At 34.9% G+C, this 22,019-nt stretch overlaps 1 protein-coding gene across 1 annotated transcript in view; it reads right to left on the bottom strand.

Moving 5' to 3' along the window:
* LOC306870996 (astrotactin-2-like) overlaps window positions 1–8,174 on the bottom strand; it is a gene marked incomplete at its 5' end in the record, with an annotated part of 500,403 nt that extends 492,229 nt beyond the window's left edge. Inside the window, 2 exon segments of the mRNA XM_079418633.1 lie at window positions 7,822–8,138; window positions 8,140–8,174. Of these exon segments, the coding sequence (XP_079274759.1) occupies window positions 7,822–8,138; window positions 8,140–8,174 (352 nt within the window).
* Between the last annotated feature and the right edge of the window lie 13,845 nt (window positions 8,175–22,019).

The following is a 22,019-nucleotide window of genomic DNA, read 5'->3' as shown; positions in this document are numbered from 1 at the left end:
TCACAATATTACAACTTTTCTATATTTTGGATCAAATAAATGCAACCCCGGTGACATTTCTTTCAAGAATATTGAAAATTAATATATAACAGTAGAGTATTTACACTGATTTAACTGGCAAAAATTGTGGGCACACAATACCCTTTTTATATGATTCTTATAATTATTTATATATATATATATATATATATATATATTTATTTATTTTATTTATTTATTTTTCTCTTCAATCTCCAATCTCGTCTTGTCTTCTGACTCACAAATTTGACAGCATTGAAACATGCTTTAACAGCATCTCTGATTTAAAATTCAGAAACAATAGCAAAGTTATACTTATGAGGATTAATTAATTTACATAAATTAGGTAATTTTGTCAGTTTTCAATTAAAAACTCAGATTAATTTATTAATTTGTATTACAATGATTTTGTTTAAAAAAATCTAGGTAAATACTGGTTCTTATTTTTTTGTGTTGTTATATTGGTGCATATAAATGAAGTGATTAAAAATCATTCTTCCTTGAGTTCAATTTAAAAAACAAAATGCAATGATTGGCATGATGGTTGTTAGATTGTTGCCAGATTTTACAGTATTTTACTTGTTGCATTAATTTCAAATATAACATGCTAGATTGAAATGATTGTTCCTCTTTTCAAATCACTCTTTTCAAATCATTCCAGACAAGTAAATGTCAAGATATAAGTAAAATTTGCCAAAGGCTGAATAATATTGTAATATAATATGTTTGAGCTGTATGTACAGCACACACACACACACACTGAGAACAGACTCATCTTTTCACACTTTATTTCCACGTCCGCTCTGAGAAATTCCTTGCTTAGATCAAAAAGACGAGGCAAAAAAGCAGTATGGATAAAAACTTTCATCTTGTCGTTTTTTTAATCTTCTCTCTGTCTGTCTGAACATTCCCAAGCGTTTCAGGTAATAAATCACATCTGAGACTGGAGGTGAGCGCTTGAGCGACGGTCAGCGAAACGCTCTCTGTCTCTCTCCTCACTATTCGTGTTTCATTGGAAGCAGCTTGAGAAAGCATGCTGAGACGTAAAACACAAAAGTGTTTCTGCTACCACCCGCCGTTTCAATAGTTTGTTGATTTTCTTGCTAAATAAACTGGAGCATTGCTAAAACATACATTTGAACTAAATGAGATTTGCATCATTACCATGAGGCTTGTGTTGAACTATATATATATATATATATATATAGTTTATTTTTATATCAAATTATATAAGTATCAAATATGCTGTAGGCCTTCAAGACTAAGTTGCCTTTTGCTGACTCAACCTGTTCACTATCAATACCATCTGTTGCACATAAATCTTGATGAAAGACAAACATGAACTTGTAATACAAAAGGAGCACCACCGCTTTGCCAATGATCAATATTTCCAACCATTCGCTTATTTTTCAGCAAGAACTGCTGATGAGGTCTGGCTGTAGTTCTTCATTACAGGGATATAGATTCGCTTCTATCAAAGAGCATTTGACATATGAAACTAAACCTCTATTTTAAGAGAGCTTTCATTGGTATTTCATCACCAGAGCCCCAAAACCGCTGGCTCGCTCCCAGCTGAAAGTCCTGCTGCTGCAGTATGGATTCAGCTCAGTACGGGTCACTGGACCAGAGGAAGCTAGAGTAAAATTAACCACCAATGCAAACCTGATTCTGAAAGTCCTGAAACTGTTTTGGGCTGACACAGACTTTCTGGAAAAGGTCAGCGGATCTACTACACAGGCAGAACCAAAAAAAAAAACAAAAAAAACTATGCAATCTGTCATTACTTTCAAACTGATTTACACTAGGTGTGTGTGATGATGAAGCTGACATTATTTAAAAAAAAATCCACAACATATTTTATATATGATGGCAAAAATGCCTTGTATGAGTTTTTGTCTTGTATTTATATACAACATGTGACCCTGGACCACAAAACCAGTCTTAAGTCACTGGGGTATATTTGTAGCAATAGCCAAAAATACATTGTATGGTTCAACATTATCAATTTTTCTTTTATGCCAAGAAATCATTAGGACATTAAGTAAAGATTATGTTCCATGAAGATATTTTGTAAATGTCCTACTGTAAATATATCAAAACTTCATTTTTGATTAGTAATATACATTGCTAAGAATTTCATTTGGACAAATTTAAAGGCCATTTTCGAAATATTTAGATTTTTTTGCACCCTCAGATTCCAGATTTTCAAATAGTTTTTTCTCGGCCAAATATTGTCCGATCCTAAAAAACAATTCATCAATGGAAAGCTTATTTATTCAGCTTTCAGATGATGTATAAATCTCAATTTCGAAAAATGACTGGTTTTGTGGTACAGGGTCACATATAGTAATATCACACAAGCAAGCTAGCTATTCACGCGTGTCAGCATGATTACAAATGTGATATTGATTTCAAGTCAATATATTTACATTTAGTATTTAGTCATTTAGCAAACACTTTCATCCAAAGGGATTTAGAAATGAGGACAATGGAAGCAATCAAAATCAACAAAAGAGCAATATTATGCAAATGCTATGACAAGTCTTGGTTAGCCTAATGTATTGCACGTAGCAAGGTATATATATATAGAATTAGAATAGAGAGTGCTAGAGTTAGAGGGTCAAAAAAAGATGGAAGAGATGTGTTTTTAGCCTTTTCTTGAAGATGGCTAAGGACTCATCTGCTCGGACTGAGTTGGGCAGGTCATTCCACCAGGGGAGAACAGTTAATGTAAAAGTCTGTGAAAGTACTACTTTTTTTAAGTTTTGTTATATTATTTTTAATGTGTTATGATGTATTTACATGGTACTTACAATGCATATGTTGGGTTAAAGTAATTTTTAATGGTAATTTTAATATATCGTTTAAGATTTTATTGTGTTATAAGGTTTAAAATGGTAGGGATAGTTCATCCAAAAAAGAAAATTATGTCATCATTTACTCACCCTCAACTTGTTCCAAATCTGGATGCGACTCCTTCCTCTGCAGATTACAAAAGAAGATATTTTGAAGAATGTTGTCCACCAAACCATTGACCGCAGCCATTGACCTTCACAGCATTTTTTGTCCATACTAAGTCAATGGCTGCCGCCAACTGCTTGGCCATCAACATACCCCAAAATATCTTCTTATGTGTTCAAAGCTGAAAGAAATTCATACAGGCCTGGAACAACCTGTAGGTGAGTAAATAACAACAGAACCCTAACCTCTGAGCAAACTATCCCCATAACTCTATCCCCAAGGGATTTATATGGTAGGAAAGTATGGTCATTCAAAACATTAGTTTGTATTTTTAGGCTGATTGTACATCTCAATAAGCAAGAAGTTCATATTGTAAGTTGCATTTTTGACACTATATCTCCAATATCATCTATTTTTGCTCACAAAAAGAGATGATATTGAAGATGATTGTCCGTGATGATTGTCCGTGTCCGGATCAGATGGTGGATCGGCGTCAGGAGATGATGTCTCCCTGATCGTTGGCGGAGGCCGGGACACCTGGATGAGCCCCGGGGACATATCTCCAGTGAAGAACTTTACTTAAATACAATAAAAATAAAAGAAAATAACTAAAAATATTATAAAATACCTAACTACGTAATACTATTATTATTAGAAATTGCAACAATATAAAATATAAATATATTTATACATTTAAAATTTTTATTAAAACAATAAGTAAACAATAAATAAGCAATTATCTCCTGGCCAGAGGAGAACTGGCCCCCCAACTGAGCCTGGTTTGTCCCAAGGTTTTTTTTTCTCCATTCTGTCACAGAGGGAGTTTTGGTTCCTTGCCGCTGTCGCCTCTGGCTTGCTCATTTGGGGACACTTAATTTCTAGTGATTATCGTCAATTTGATTTCGCAGATAATATTTAAACTAAACTGAGCTAGATAATGACATCTCTGAATTCAATAATGAAATGCCTTTAACTGAAAATTGTGAACGAATTACTGCACAGAATATGAAGAACATGAAAAACTTCAAGAGTCAGCTGACATGACATGGCTAAATTAGCCAATGTACAAACACACAAAATATCACCCGTTTGTTATAGAAACAAAATCACAGACAAATCATTCTCAAAACGCATACCCCTAATTGACACTCATTCACCTAAGCTTCCCTTGCATTGAAACCGCCTGCAGATTTTCCTTCACTCACCGCTAGTTAGGGATGTAACGGTATGAAAATTTCTAATCACGATTATAGTGACCAAAATTATCACGGTTATCAGTATTATCACGGTATTGTTAAAATGTGCTGGAGATGTTCAAAAAGTACCGAAACATAAATCACTTCACCAAGTTTCATACTTAAAAATCAACAAACAGCAAATAAAATGACTTTTTGTTTGCATAATCACTAAAACAATAACATTACCAGTGAGGTCTGTATTTTAAATGACAATTTGACTGACACCAGTTTAATAGCATGTTCAAATAAATAATGTAAATGTTCAAATAAAGCTTTGAAAAAGTTTAACATAAAGGTAGACCACACATTTCAGCCTTTAAAGAAAAGGGTTAAATTAAAATGATAATTAATAAATGATTATATGTATTTTATCTGCTCCATAAATAATCCTATATAGCATATCTGAATTGTTTAAATGTACATAAGTTTGTTTTTCATCAACCGGTTAAAATTTACAGCAGGTCATGCAAATTTGGTCAATTTTTTGGCCAGACAGAAACTGCACACAGGCTGAATGTAAATAAGTGTCTGTAAATCCAGTCTCTGACAGCAGATGGCGCTTTATACGGAAAAGCTGAATTACAGCTGATTCCTGTGAACTCCGCGAACACTTCCTTTAGGTATTACATGGAGCGAAGATGAAAACAAAATGCCATCGAATTGTTTCTGAAGACAGTCAGATCCTTCAGAGGTACATTCATATGATTAATTCATTGATATATTAATTTGTATAATTCCCTTAGCACTCTTTTAAAACCTCCCAGCTTTTCCGCCCTATTTTCACTCAGAACGAAACTACTGTGCTGCTGTGCGCATGCACGTGAGACTGTTACTGAAAACTCTGCTTTATGCCGGACAGTATTTATTTATCGCGAGTTGTTTAAATCACGGTAATCGAATACGGTTTTAATGATAATTAAAATATGAAACGGTAATACTAACCGCGGGGAATTTTATCATGATTTATCGTCAAACCGGTAATCGTTACATCCCTACCGCTAGTATTTAATACCAGTATTTTTTCTGACATTGCATTTCACCACTCAAAGAACAGCTGAAAGCTCTCCAATCCTAGCTGTGTTCCAGGAAGATGTCTGCACTGAAGTCCCAAATCTGCAGGACTAACCACGGGCCTTGTGTCTACATCCATTAATTGAGGGGACTCAAATGCTCTGCTGAATGCATATAGATTCATGTTTACACACAGCAGATACACATATGGCTTCAGGGTATATTTAAATAGCTACACTAGATGGGACAGACATCCAACAGAAGCCCTACACACAGAATTCTGCAAAACGATTCTAAAATTACAAAGGAGAACACCCACTAATGCATGTAGGGCAGAATTAGACCGATTCCCATTGATTATAAATATACAAAAAAGATCCCTCAAATTATGGATGCACCTAAAATCAAGTCCCACAGAATCGCTACATTTTAAAGCACTACAAACCCAAGAACTGAACCCCGAAAAAAGTCCCGTAAGTCAGCTGGTTCTGAGACTTATTAACCTGACTAACTCTACTATCACTAATCAGTCTCGGACCAGCACTTCTTCTCACCCAAACATCAAAATAAATCAAATGATCAAACAATCTAAAAATATATTTATATATAAAAATATATCTGGAACATTGGGATCAAGAAACCAAAACACAAAGTAAATTACAACTCTATGAAACTATAAAATTAAAATATGAATTAGAAGAAAATCTCCAGAGTGTCAAAGACACAAAGCAGAGGCAGATCCTGACCAAGTGCAGGCTCAGTGAGCACAGAGTAGCCATCGAGACCGGCAGACACAGAAAGAGCTGGTTACCCAGAGAGCAAAGAGTGTGTGCTCACTGTGAGACAGGAGAGATCGAGACAGAGACGCACTTCCTACTTCACTTTTTCCAATTTAAATCAGTCAGAGACATATAAATCAACAAATTCAAGAACTTCACAGCCATGACTGAAGAGGAACAAATAAATATAGTACTAGGAGAGGGACAGACAGCAGCACTGGCTGCAAGATATGTGTGGACGTGCCACAGCCTGAGAGACAGCAGGTGAATGTACATAATGTGTGTAATATGTGTATTATGTCTGACCTCAGTGTGTTTCCCTACTGTCTACCTCAGTGGCCCTCAGCCTGTGTGTTTATATGTTAAACACTGTGGTATGAAATGTTCACACAAGTTATTTGTTACACTGTTTATTTAAGTTCATATTGTTATAATGTTTGTATTCTATTATTTTGATCTTTTCATTGTTATTATATTTCTCCACATATATTTCAAGCTTTGGCAATATTGTAATTTTTATATATTGAATTGAATAGTAACGTGTGATGCATACAAATAAAGTCTGCACAACACTGAGAAAGCAGACTGGATCATATGATCTCTATGTATAGTGATAGTTCCCAGTTTTCCTCTTCCAGTAGCAGTCAACATCAATATTGTGTTTGAGCGTAACTGAAATTCTATATATGGGTTAAAGGGCAATGCGGTGGTCAATATAGAGCAGTTGCCATTGCTGTTTTTCATTCATTCCTGTGCACTGACTGTACTGGCATGTTTAATGATTTCTTGTTTGAAATGTTATGGTACATCCATGTTAAGCACACCAGATTACCATTACATGTTAAATGGGTTAACAGAAAGCTTAACAAGCATGTCAAAACATTCATTCAAAGATACCATACCTGAGAGATGACCAATAAATGTGCAAATTACATTTGCTGAAACATTGCTGTTTCTCTAAGACGCACAACAAGGAAAAGTTGTCATATTTAGCCAAAAAGCCTACAATTGATGCCAATTGAATTTTGTATTGCTTAGTTCTTCAGAAAGTGATGAATCTGCCACTTAAAGAACCCCGAACAAGACTATAACGTGAAGAACCAATAACAACACACAAAGAAATTTCTACATGACTAAAGAACCATGTGACCAACTTGACTGACTTTGCTGTTTTCAACCCAGAAGACCGTACTGTACAATATTCTGTATGTGCAAATAATAATGCTAACAATAACTTTTAACAGTAATACATTTCTTGTAATATGTTCCTCTAACCTGACCAAGACGATGCTGAAGCTGTTGTATTCCAAAATAAGTCTGAAATATCACATAATGACTAATACGTGGTTAATCTGTCTCCATTCAAAACACAATATAGAGAAATACTGGCCATCGGAGACATGCTTCTCCAGATTTTCAGTCAAAATATATTATACTGAAGAGAATTCCCTCATCTACAGCATGCATATTTTATATTTGATCTCTCTGAGACTCAAACAGGAGTAATGCCATATTTTCAGTTTCAGTTTCAATGCAACTAGGAAAAGTCAACCTGATACTTCAGCACAGTTTTGAGAGATCTCTCAGAGCTCAAGCAGAACATGAGAGTGAAGAACCACTGAGGCACCTTTATCGCTTTTGAATACAGTAAGAATGCTCATTCTGATCGTGTCCTCTGAAATTAAGCTGGCTCTTACAACGAACCCGTGTCTTTCATTCGCAGATGAAAGACACGGGTTCAGGCAAACGCGCAGAGCTCATCGGTCATCTCTCAGCTCAGCTCTAGATGTAACTGACGGACGGTCAAATCTCACCTAAGGTGAAGTAGGGCAGCGCCGTGTTGTCCAGATCATCCAGAACCGAGATGCGACCAGGCAGGTCAGTCCTGACGAACAGCAGGAGTCTGGACTCCCCTCCGGCGAGACTCCCGGATCCCGCGCCGGTGAAGCTGAACTCATTCTCCCGGAGCACGGGCAGAGTGGACACGGTCACGGTCTTCACCTCACACGGACTCTCCGCCTCGCCTCTCTTGTCCCGGTCCTCGTCCAGCTTTCCCCCGGCCCGGGTTCCGCTCACACGGAGCCCCAGCAGCAGCAGGAGCAAGAGACGCGCGTCGCTCGGTGTCATTCCGCTCGCGGTGTCGCTGCGCGTGGATTGAGCGTCTCATGTAAAGCGCTGGTGGTTTATAGCAGCGGCGGCGGTGCTGAGCGCGAGCGACAGGCGGCAGCACTGAGAGCCGTGTCCTACACATTCACATAGACACAATAACTGAAACAATAACATCATAGGCTACAAAATGAAACAGTTTCTGAAATACATAAACAAAAACATCCTATAATTAAACACATACACAATAAACCAAAACTATACTACCACTCATTAAATCAAACAATGATATTATACACCATTATAGATCATATGAAAATTTTACAAATATGTATTATTATTATTATTATTAGTATTAGCTTATAATTGTTTAGAAAAGAAGCATTTATATTTTTTTTATTGTTATATTAATTATATAAGATACATAATTAATTACAATACAATTATGTTAACATATTACCAATGTAAAAACCAAAATTAATAATGGTAATAATGAATAATTTTTTTTTACAGTATTTATGTTGATTTTTGAATGATGGTTATGTGAATATTTTGACTTAAAGCCTTTTCTTTTTTTTTTTTTCAGTGCGTATTCTAATATTGTCATTCGGGTCACAGGGAAATATTACAGGAAAGCCCAGGAAATCATCATAAAGATTTGCACTCTTACTGAAGCATGTTGGTATACATTCAGAGATATTACCATGATAAACAAAAGTGACTACTGTGAAACAGCAGTGTAACTTTTTTAAAGTTCTATCTATCTATCTATCTATCTATCTATCTATCTATCTATCTATCTATCTATCTATCTATCTATCTATCTATCTATCTGTCTGTCTGTCTGTCTGTCTGTCTGTCTGTCTGTCTGTCCAGGGAATCATATTTTTTTTGTGTATTTCAGTGTTTAAAATGACTGTATAATTTCAATTACATCAAATAATACACTCCAAATGTCATATCAGCTAAACTCATGCAGTTAAACTTCACTTTGTCACATGAAACAGCAGTGAGCTGAGCTGAATGTGACACCTGGAGCTTATGCATGTCACTTCACACAGCGACTGAGCAAAAAAACACGTGTGCCCTATGAAACCACCTCCTGAAAAGACCCCCTCCGTTCTCCAGCTATGTACGTGTGTGTGTGTGTGTGTGTGTGTGTTTGCATGCTTTGCAACAGCCTCTGTTCAGATTTGTTTAAAATTGAGTGCTGTAAAGAAGCATTCTTAAATAGTTAATTCTTAACAGTCCTAATCTACTGCGATTGCTTTGCACAACAGCTGTGGACTGTGATATCTTGATGCAACGTGATACCCAAGAGATGGAGGACTCATATATCTCATTGACTGCATGCAGTGTCTGTGTGCTGGCAGAACTTGCTGATGACTCAGAAAAGGCAGTGCCATGTGGCAGACAAGGAAAGCGAACAAGTGTTGATGTTTCAGCATGTATGTAAAGAGAACGATACACTTTTAACAGCTAATAGGGCTTTTTCACACACTCCCCCAGTGGATATATGAGATTCATTGTCGTTGAAATTGCCTTGACCTCTGTGCCAAGGAGTCCTCTGATTTCTCCAAATTGAATTTGACAAACAACACGGCAGCAAGCGTCAGTCTAGACAGAGACACTTTAAACAGGTTTAGCGCGTGTAATGAGTCCAGCCTCTCCCCTCTCCATCTTAGCCAAAGGTCTGCCATGCTTGTTGTCTTGATTTTCACAAATAAATGAACAATTTGTCCTTCCTTTCTTCCCCTGGACTGGTACAGCACAAGCCCCAGAACAGCATGTTTATTTATTGCTTACACAGTTATTTATACTCTGCAGCTGGAGGGTGTTGCTGTTCTAATGATAAGGGTGTAATATGAATCTGAGGCATGTGTAATGCTTTTTCAGCACATATATGAGCCAAACATTTCCTCCTCAACAAAGCATGGGTGTATTTTGCATTAATTTTAGGATCAGTAAGATTTATTGCATTATTTCCATGACAATTAAGCACACTTCTCCCTAAACTCTCATTGCCGTAATGGGCTGGGATGTTTTACTTTGAGTTTTTTGTTATTCTCATTATTCTCTTTTTTTTTTTTTTTTAGTTCAAATCAGCATTAACATATGTATCTTTGGTTCTCAGTAGCACATCTTTGCACTTCTTTGTGCTGTGCAGATGTTGAATTTGAATGAGCCGTGTGTGTGTGTGTGTATGTTTGGTTGTCACTGTCCATGGTGCTGAACATCATGACAATTCTCTTTCAATGTCTTGAGGAAGCCAGGCCACTATTTTGGGTTATTTATTAATTTGAGTCACCAAAAAACATCCAAGGCTCTTCCACATTAAATTATGCCTTGTTCCTAAGGCCAGTCAATGGCCATTTGAAAGTTGTAAAGTCTTTCGTGTACACTTTATGTCTTATAGTGGGTTGCACCAGCATTTTAAACTCTGCAGTTATGAATTAGATTTTTTTTCATGCTAATATGAATAATATTGCCTAACCATGCAGGTCAGGGATTTTTACACTTCAGTGCTATAAAGACGAGACAGTCCGGTGAACTCTGCCAACGAGGTAAAATTACTACTGAGAAGAACCAGCATAAGTCCAACTTTATCTGAGGGCTGGTTTTAGATGGAAAAACAGTGTCATATTTAAACAGAATATTTGTATTATTATTATTATTATATTTAAACAGGTAAAACTGTAGTTTTATAACTACTAATATTTCACAGAAATGTCCTTTATATAATTTGCTTGTAAAGAACATAATGTGCCTGATTTAATCAGTGTTATCAACATGGTCAATGTTTTATTTTATTGTTTGTGTAATAATGTTTTAATGTTCTTCAAATACATCTCTACTGCTCACCAAAGGTACATAATTTTATTTTATTTTATTTCGTTTCATTTCATTTTTTTTATTTGATTTGTTGGTTTGTATGTTTGTGTCGTAATGGTTTAATGTTCTTGAAAGAAATCTTTACTGCTCACCAAAGCTCAATTTATTGGATCAAAACACACACAGAGACGCAAGAAAGCAAAACAAACACAAAAACAAACAATAAATAAATACATTGATGGTGAAAAAAAACTGCTATGTGAATATATTTTAAAATATAATTTAGTCTTGTCAGCATCATTACTCCAGTCTTCAGTGTCACATAATCCTTCAGAAATCATTCTAGTATGTTGATTTGCTGCTCAAGAAACAGTTATGATTATTATCAATGTTGAAAACGTGCTGACGTCAGACTTTTGATGTGTATTTTTATTTTTTTAGGTGTATAAACTATGGTTTGTGAAAAACTAATTTAAACCACAACAGATATCCTTATGAGATTTACAAGCTTTCCCAGTTCATATTTTTGCTAGATTGTCCTTTTAAATAATTATTTTGTCCCATGCTATTGTATTCTCAACACTACACAGTTCACTTTTTGTTGTTTTTTTCTTAACAATACTGTCTGCCTCAAAGTTAAAATACACTACGCCGGGGATAAAAGAACAGGAGAATTGAGAATGATAACAATACAAATGTCTTTATTACTAAAAAAAAAAATGTCTGCAAGCGTTTGTAATATTTTACAGGCATTCATGCAGGACACCATATATCAGGGTTTTTTCATTGTATTAGCTGTCTGGATTCTGAATGATTGCACTCAGCCAATGAGTCAGACGCTTTTTTTTGCAAAAAGTGGTTCCTGTGGAAGCCAGAAATCACAAAGAGAGACCTGGCCAAAGCCATTTGTCATAAAGAGCAGCACAGTCCATTACTGGGTTCATAATATTTATTACAAAGCGTGAATGGAGAATTGATGTCCTGTAATGGAGCTGAAGCTAAGCAGATTTTATTTATTCAAGTTATGTGCAATAATTTGATCAACAAGCCGGTTTCTCTCAATAGTCCTCAATATCAGTTCAAAGGCTTTGTGTTCACAGAGGAGGGATTCATTTATCAAATATGTTTCTAGGGTAACACAGAAAAATAAAAATATATGGTTACACTTAGGTGATTTGCAACGGTTGATCAGTCAAACGTAGCTACTTTCTTTCCCAAGCACTTCAGTCGTGAGCCAAACAGCACAGATGGTGTCTAATTTGATTATACAAAATATTCAAAGTAAAGTAAAATAACAGCAATAAGTAAGCCACAACAGAGAAGCAAAGCCTACAGCTGTCAGAAATCAACCCTTTCGAGGTGTGCTATTGTGGGGATGCAAATGAGCACAGCATCAACACCGCGGCTAATGAGAGGTGTAGAAAACACCGACATGCTGAATTCAGAATGGCATGCTGCATTTTTATAGATTTCTTGAACTGATAAAGTAACTGGTCTTTCTTTTGTATTGCTGGTGGAGATCATGAGTGCATCGGGTGCTGGGTGTGACTACAGGTGCTTATGGTTTGCGTTGGATCTGTACTAATGGATCCTGCTGCATCTGTAGTCACTGTGATTCATCACTTCTGGAAACTTCTGGAATTTCAGAACTTTGAGATCACGCACCTTCCTCTGGTCTTCAGGCTCCTCTTCATTCTTAAACTTCAAAACAGGGTTCTGCTGTTGTTACAGGTCAAATAAACCTAATGAGGTGCTATGTAGAAATATATTTTTTGGAGATATACATTTTATATGGAGATATACCGTCATTCAAAAATGTGGGTATTTGCGTAATATATTATAATAATAATTATGGTTACACTTTATTTTGATAGTCCACTTTAGACATTCTACTAACTATAAGTAACTTTGTAACTACGTGTCAACTAATTATCATTCATTTGCAACTACATGTCTACTAACTCTCAGAGTAGACTGTTAGAGTAGGTTTAGGGTTAGTAGAGTTAGTTGACATATACTTGCAAAGTTTCTCATAGTCAGTATGATGTATGTTGTGGACCCATAAAAATAAAGTGTTAGAAGATATTAAACAGATAGTCTACTAATACTCTAATGATTGCTAGTTGACATGTAGTTGCAAAGTTACTTACTATTAGTAGAATATCTAAAGTGGACTATCGAAATAAAGTGTTAGCATTGTATATAATAAAAAGGTAACACTTTAGTATAGGGACCTATTATCAATATTAACTAACAGGCCTATTATTAACATATCCCTTACGGAATTTAAAAAATACCTTGGTTACTATAGTTAAATCATGGTAACCACAAATTAACTGTGGTTTTGCTACACTAACCATAGTTTAATCATGGTTTTTGTAGTAAAACTATGGTTATACAAATAGTAGTCAATACGCCAAAAAAACGTGGTTACTAAAATTTTATTATAATAAAACCATGGTTAATTTTCGTAAAGGATTGGCTGTTTATTAGTACTTATAAAGCTCATATTCTGCATGATTATATTCTACATCCCTAATCCGACCCAATATCTAAACTTAACAACTACCTTACTAACTGTTAATAAGCAGCAAATTATGATTTTACAGAGGCAATATTTGTAGTTAATGGTTTGTTAATAGTGAAAATTGGACCTTAAAATAAAGTGTGATTATATTAATAATAATAATATCTTCTGCTAACCAAAGATACATTTATTTGATCCAAAATATAGTACTGTATAAATAGCAATATTATGAAATATTATTACAAATTTCACAGAACTGTTTCCTATTTGAATATTCTATGATTCAAATAACCCTAATCTGGTGCTATTTAGAAACATTTGTCTCAATATTTGTAATTTTAGTTATTTTAATTAATTCAACTTAAACCAAGGCAAGAACTGATCATAAGTTTGTTTGTTTGTTTCAATGTTAGTTAATACAAATGCAATTGTTCATGTTAGCACTGATCCGTTAAATAATCTTAACAGATAAACTTTTAATTTTTAATAATGCATTTGTACATTTTGAAATGTTAAAAGAAAAAAATGAAATATTGTAAAATATTACTGCAATTTGAAAAACTGTTTTCTATGTGGATTTATTTTAAAATGTAATGTGAATATCTATTTTGTGTGAATATACTGTAAAATGCAACTTATTTCTGTGATCGAGGCTGAATTTTCAGCATCATTATTCCAGTCACACAATCCTTCAGAAATCATTCTAATATGCTGATTTGCTGCTCAAGAAATATTTCTGATTATTATCAATGTTGAAAACAGTTGCGATGATGATTTTTTTTTGTGGAAACAGTGATTCCATTCTATTTCAGGTTTCTTTGATGAATAGAAAGTTTAAAAGAACATAATTTATTAGAAACAGATTTTTTTTTTTATAACATTATAAATGTCTTAACTTTTGATCAATATAATGAACCATGGTTAAAAAAAGAAGAAAAAAAATCATACTGACACCAAACTTTTGAGTTGTAGTGTACATTTGGAAATGGTATTGTGCAGCAGCTGTATCTCAAACAGCCTGGAGCTTTTCCCAAATGTTTTTTTTTTTTTTTTTTTTTTTCATTTGTGTGGGAGCTCCTGTTCGGGAAAATATTTCATACCCATTTTTTACACATTCTTGTGGAGAAAAAGAGAAAATAAAATGAAGAACTCCTGCCTGTTCTCTCTCAGCTCCATAAGTATAAGGCACATGTCCAGAGAAGCGCTCCATTGTGCTGAGTTATACTGTCATAAAATAACAAATGAACTTTTATTATTGAGAAGACCAGAAAACCTTGAACCATTATACATAGCCATGACAGTTTATATGGTTGTCATTTATAAAACAAATTGGCCTATTGTTATGTCACTGCCTCACTTATTCCATCCTTTTATGTTTCCTTTTTTACATTTATTAAAGTCAACATTCATATCTCGGCTGCTTGGAACTCAATCTTCCCCCTTTGACAATGCATATTTAACTTTAATGGACATATGCATATATTACACACACTTTGACTATGCCACAGACTTTGATTGCATCTGATAAATGAAAAACCTTATTAAAACATGTATTGGAAGCAAGAGATGTGCTGAAAAATCAACTCTGTAACCCAGGATGTCATGAATGGGCCATTTCGGCTTTTAGAAAGTATTAAACTGCTCCAGTGCAGTTGACTGACACGTGATGCTTTTTCCTAGATTTATAACTGCAATTAAGTGGAATTTACACTGGGATAAAAATATCTACAATCTCACACATGCTCTTAGAATAGCATCTTCACTTCAATCTTCCAGTTAAGATGTTTAACTTTATCTTTAGAAGTGAAGCGTTGTGAAAATGCTGCCCTGATATGTAAGAAAATACACATTCATCATCAATCAACTTTACAATATATAAAAAACAGCCCATCCCAGGTATGTGCATAAATATGAATCTTTTTTTCTAATGTAACATTGTCAAGTCAAACAAACATGCACGATACATAACATTAACAGATTCTCAATGGTTTTACTAAAGAGCTTTTGTCCAGTGTACTTCAGTTTGGCATGTAAGTTGACCTATGATGACCTTTGATTGTCCCTCCATGCATGCTGTATCACAGGAAGGGTGAAATAAATAAATGAATAAGGTAGCACATTTTATTTATTTATTTATGTTATATGTACATTGTAATATAACAGTCAGATAAAATGTCATATTTACTTTTGGTTAACTGCCCTCGGTTAATATCCACTTGATTGGCTCTATGACTCTCTCTCCTCTCCACCTGTATCTGGTGTGTGGTGAGCGCACTGGCGCCGTTGTCCTGTGGCTGCCGTCGCATCATCCAAGTAGATGCTGCACACTGGTGGTGGTTGAGGAGAGACCCCCCCCACATGATTGTAAAGCGCTTTGGGTGTACAGCAATACACAATAAAAGCGCTATATAAATGCATCATTCATCATCATTCAATATTTTTGGTCTTTGTCGTAAAAAATTGGTGCCTCTGCTTTAGTTCATTCAACATGGAATTCATACAAAAATAAATAAATAAATCAACTTCAGATGCATGGAAACCCTTGACACTATCTTTTTAAGGAAATCCAACTCTTACTTAAAAAACTTTTGGGCCATTGGGTCTCAATTCTCAGTCTAATTAAATGTCAAAACTAAACGTGTTAGGGAAAGCATTATTTCCATATAATATTTCATGCAGTATTTAGCTGCTGTAATGATTTCTATGTTTTCAGTTAGTTCAGAAACACAATGAACTAGAGAACATCATAATAATCCATTCAACTGACAAGAAATAAAGAGTTTCTGTTGTGTCCAAATGATCGAAAATTCCAATAATATTATTAAGAAAAGAGAAGACGCATCTAGTTCTCCAACTGTATAATCAAATTAGAGTTTAATGTATTAAACAAACATTATTGTATTTGCAGTGCTTTTTTTGTTGTTGTTGTTCAGTAATAATGACTGTTTAACACATAAGCAACAGAAAGTGCACTAACATTGTCCTGGTGCTATTTACTTCTTTGTTTCTTTTAAATTAAGTAGTGCTACTTTCTCTAGCTTTGTGAGTTTACACATAAATATCCATGTTTAGCATTCAGCACATATCTTTTGTTTTCAGCTAAAATGCCATCCAATTAATAAAGAAAAGAGGGCCAAAACATGGCTTTAACCCACCATTAAAGTGTTTACAAATGAATTCAGCTGGGTTGAAGATCACTGTCATGAGAGCAGGTGTAATCAAGCCAAGCAAGCCGAGTGGAAACAATGAACAGCGCTCTACTGCAAAGACACACGATAAGACTCAGTCCAACAAACAAACAAACCCTGTTAATGCAGAGTCAGACTGCTGCTAGACAAATAACATCAGGCTCGGAAAATGACTAGATTTGTGAGTGTAAAACTAGCTATTATGGAGCAGTCTCTTGTTTGCAGGCTGCCACTATAAGGCTTCTATGGTGATCTGAATGATTTTCCAGCATGCTTCAATATGTGGTTTCTAGGTTGTTCTGGAGTGCGTTTCCTCACTGCTTAACCACCATAGCACAATGCATCATTGGCAACACATTGGTTCAATACACAACTGTTGGTGTCACACAGGTGATGGAGTAATAACTTCTGCTAAATAATCAGCTCACAATAAAAATAATGTCAGGTTATTATAGCACCAACAACTGAAAGCTGTTCATATATGTAACTGAAGTACACTTTACTGTATTAATGCAGGTCATTCAGAAAGCAGCTTTCTCAACAATGTCATTTCTCTGTGGCACTGCTGTAAATAACAAGCATGACATCTGAAGACTATTTCACTATTTTTATTCCTAATTGTTTTGCTTAATTTAGAGATGTTTGGTTCCCTGTTATAATCCTGGGTTGCCATGGGGTGCTATAAACACATATGCAGTTCCTTCAAGCTTACTGTTTAGTTTTCTGTATGATATGCTGTAAGTAAATAACACATACACAAATGCACTTTTCAAAACAACAACAACAACACTTTCAAACTTTCAAACACACGCTCATATATATATGGTAACACTTTACAATAAGTTCCCAGCACCTATTCTTAATTAATAATGAACAATATATGTGTATATAATGGTGTTTTGTTGTTGTTGTTAATACACAGGGAAGAATATATGTCTTGACTCTGTGTTGCCAATTATTGTTGTATAAAGGCAAGAAAGGACAATCATAATAAACTTAAAGGTGCCATAGATACAGTATTTTAAATTGTTCTCTGATATCTACATAGAAGGTATGTGGTTTAGGTAAGTGCAAAAAAATCTCCAGAAACGATTTTACATGTCCATTTACAACCGTAGGATTTCTGAATGAAACGGTCTGTTATTTGGCAGGGTCATGAATAATAATGAGCTCTGCTCTGATTGGCTGTTTCACAGTGCAACTCATCAGCAAGAAGGAAACACAGGGAGGAAAATATATATTTAAATACTTTATCTTGCAGTTACATCGGGTAATTATACTGTATATAAAATATGGGCACCTGGTAGCCGCTATTAATACGCGAGGCTCTGAAACTGCTTTTGAACGTGTTATAGTTTCACTTTCAAGAGACGCGATCGCACAAACTCTTTTTATATTATGGAGCAACAGTACTTACCACACATTTGACAAGATCAGATGCTTGCCAGTGGTGCTCAGGATCTGTAAATCATTCGCCATCATCCTCATCTCTCCTTACTCTGTTTATGTGGTAAGTGAAATCTTATGTACTGTAACAGACTACAGCTAGCATGGAGCTAACCCTTTACTGGCTTGCGTTAGTTTAGTAGAACTTTCTGAATATAGACATCAACCCATTCCTGCACTTCACACCCCCTGCACAGCCTGGAACAAAGCATTTTCGCTGTTGTCCGCGCTTGTTTATTTACAATACCTGCAGTCAGAACTTCTGATGGTTCAGTTGGCCGCTGGCCTAGAACAAGGGCGGGTATATGCAAAAGTTGGGGCGTAGTGATCCCGACTGTTATGTTCTGATTCGCCTGTTTTTCAGTGGTCTTTTTATTCACGTGATTTACATAAGAAGGAGGAAACTATGGTGTTTGAGGCTCACTGTATGTAATTTCTATGTACAGAACTGTTATTATTTAACTATGCCAAGATAAAGACAGTTTTTCATTCTATGGCACCTTTAAATCTTAATGAATTAGAAGCTTGCCTCTAAACAATAAGCCCAAAGACACTTTATAAGCTTTACTTATGATAAGTGGACATGGCAACCATTATGGGTGGTTGCTATGTGTTGGTAGGTGTTGTGTGTGATAAATTTTTGCCTGTTTTATTGTGATTTATTGTTATTGTAAAAAAAAAAAAAAAAAAAATATATATATATATATATATATATATATATAAATATATATATATATATATATATATATATATATATAATACATTTACCAGGGTTTGCTTACAACTTTTTTTTTAGAAATTCAAAAATTGCTAGTAAATTTTACAAATAATTACACTGAATTAAACGTGAAGTTTTTAAGTAGAAAATGTAGGCCTACTTGAATATTCTTTCTTTTATTCACTACTTTTTTTTTTTTTTTTTTTGTAAAACTTTATTTTGATGGTCCCTTTTGAACATTCTGTTGACATTAAGTAACTTTGCACCTACATGCCAAATAACTCTCATTAGAATATTAGTACACTACCTGATTAATATCTGCTAACTCTTTATTGTGATGGTCTCCCATTCTACTGACTATAAGTAACTTTGCAAGTACGTCAATTTATTCTAACCCTAATCCTACCAGTCTACTAATACTCTACTAACACTCTATTGAGAATTAGTTGACATGTAGGTGCAACATTACAGAATGTGTTAAAGGGACCATCACAATAAAGTGAAACTTTTTATTGATTGATTGATTGATTGATTGATTGTAGAATGAACTCCAACTCCTGTTCTGATCTGGTTCTGCTTACAGAGAGATTGTATTGAACGTATCTTTGAAACTTGTCTGTTGTGTGAATGGCTTTAATTGGAGGCACAGATGGTGGTGATTGAACAGAATCCAGCAGTGCAAAGACTCTTAAGCCCGGCTGTGGGTTTTGCTTCTCTTTACACAGAGAACAATGGCATTGTAGTGCCAGTGACTGTCGCCCAGTGTCGCCCCAAGGCCCCGCGACAGCAACAGGGCCTAAACGCACTTGGATGACAGCTGAAAGGGGAAGCATCATGAAAACGGGAGATTTATCAAGGGCTTTACTGCAGTCAGCATGTGTGGGAAGTGTCTCTCTCGCTCTCCGTCATGACTTACAGCTCTATACAGATACATAATCCTGATTCTTAGAGCTGTCGGTCTGTTGGTTTGTATCGATGGCTGAATCTGTTGGATCCAGCAAAGGTACTGCTTCTGATTTTCTCTCTATGGGAGTAATGTGGAGATTTATACTGGCCAGGCAATCCTCCTGAGCCAGAGATGTAGAAAACTGCAAGCACAGGCTTAAAGCGGAGGAAGAGTGTATTTATGGCACATTCAATGACAAAGAAACACAACAGGAAAATAATCTAATTTGCTATCAGTTTGTTGATTTATTGATTAATGCATGTATGTATGTATGTATGTAACACCAGAATGATTAATAAGGCTTACTGAAAATGTATTGCAAATTTATTTTGATATCAAAATCTATTGCAAATTTAGTTTGATATCATTCATTGGGAGATTTTTATTTATAGTATTCAAATTAGTAACTAAATGGTAGTGCTTTTTGAAATGGTATTGTCCCAATTATATATTTACCTTTTTTTTGTATGTATATGAATATATGATCTGTTTAATTAAACATTTGTTTTGAACATTATTTTGTATGAATTACCATTTTACAGGAATAAACATTAAATAAACATGCAAATTAAATACTACTACTACTACTAATAATAATAATAATCAATATACCTGAATGTGTAATAAGATTATCGTACAATTTGCCGACACAGGCTTCCACATTTATTGCCAATTTAATTTATTATTATTCATTAGCAACTAATTAGTAAATAAAAGAAAAAAAATGGATTGGGTATTACTTATGTAAATAATACATAAATAAATAAATAAATAAGCAAATAAGATAAATAAAAAAATCTGATCTGATTATGCTATGCTATAGAAAAGGTAAAACATTATGTAGAAATTATGTTACTTTTCACTGGCAATTTTTAAGGAATGTTACAGTACGTAGTTTGGTGAAAAATCAAGCTTTAACAACGCAAATTGTGGGACATAGTGACAATATAAAAAGTTTGGTCATCCACATTCGTTAATAATTAAAAACAGGTTTACCACAATTCAAATTTAATAATTACCACAATCCAGTTCAATAAATTGTTAATATTATGACATTGTTGTGTGTCACAACCTCTCTGAGATTGGATTAGAGAAAAAAAATACAGATATGTCATGTCTTTAAAATAGCTAGTTTTCATGCTAGGTTGGCTTTATGTCAGATGATAGCTTATCAAATAATACATCTAGTAGAAAACATGAAAAATAAGCAGCAAAATGCAATTGATCCATCGAAAGAAACAAGATATAGTCTGTTGTTCAGCATCCCAGAGTAAAAACCAGGCCAATTCCTGACGTGTTACTGTCTTTGTGTGAAACAGTGCTTCTGCGATGAGTTTTGATCATGGTGCGGGACATTTTGAAGGCTGTTGTGTCCTGCTTTTCAAAGATCACATGTAGCTTAATCTTAAAACGTTGCTTACCTTTGTAGCATAATGCATAATGGTGACTGCTGGCGAGTAATGAATGATGCAGAGATTAACCTTTAGCCCTTGTGAAGGACACTGATTATTTGTGTGTATTAGTTCTTAAGCGTGCCGGGATGAAACGGTCATGTCTTATGTATGATTGCGTTCCAGTTTATCCTGCCTTTCTAGTTTAGGAACAAAGGCAGCAGACCCCTAAAATGTGCTCAACAGGCTGCAAATTCACTTGAATAAAGATCTCATCTGGCCCTGGGATGCATTAATCATGCGTGTCCGATCTGTGGCCCGCCAGGTTTGAGCTTTAGATCCCTCTGCGTCCTCCTTGTGATCAAAAGCTCTATTAAAAATCTGTCAGGACTATAAAAGCTAAATTTTGCGAGCATGCCTCACATGTTTTGTTCCCTGCTCACACCAGCCTTATCCTGCTTTACTGCATTCATTACTCATACGTATCACAAAATGTTATGGTATAGCATCACATTCAAGACCCTGAGAAACACATTAACTAAAGAGACACATGGTCCTGTTCTTATTGGGAACGATTCAACAGTGCACGTTGTAAGGAAAAAAAAAAATTATACTTGAAACAAAACTGGATCTTCTGGCTTATGGCTTCTTGGTGGATAAAATCACATCCTGTCTATTTCTATAATTTTGCTAAGTTTGCATGCATCCAAATAATATGTTAATAATCAGATGGCTCATATATCGTATGGAAATCTCAATCGATTTAAATTTTGAGTAGATTGAAAGAGGTGCTGTATACGTGAAATAATCAGTAAATGCTTGAATGTGACTGTTTTTTCTCAATTGGATTAAAAATAA

The sequence above is a fragment of the Barbus barbus genome (assembly GCF_936440315.1).
Source record: "Barbus barbus genome assembly, chromosome: 6".
Taxonomy (NCBI): domain Eukaryota; kingdom Metazoa; phylum Chordata; class Actinopteri; order Cypriniformes; family Cyprinidae; genus Barbus; species Barbus barbus.
Note: the sequence above shows the minus strand (reverse complement) of the source record. Positions and strands in the feature narration are given on the sequence as shown.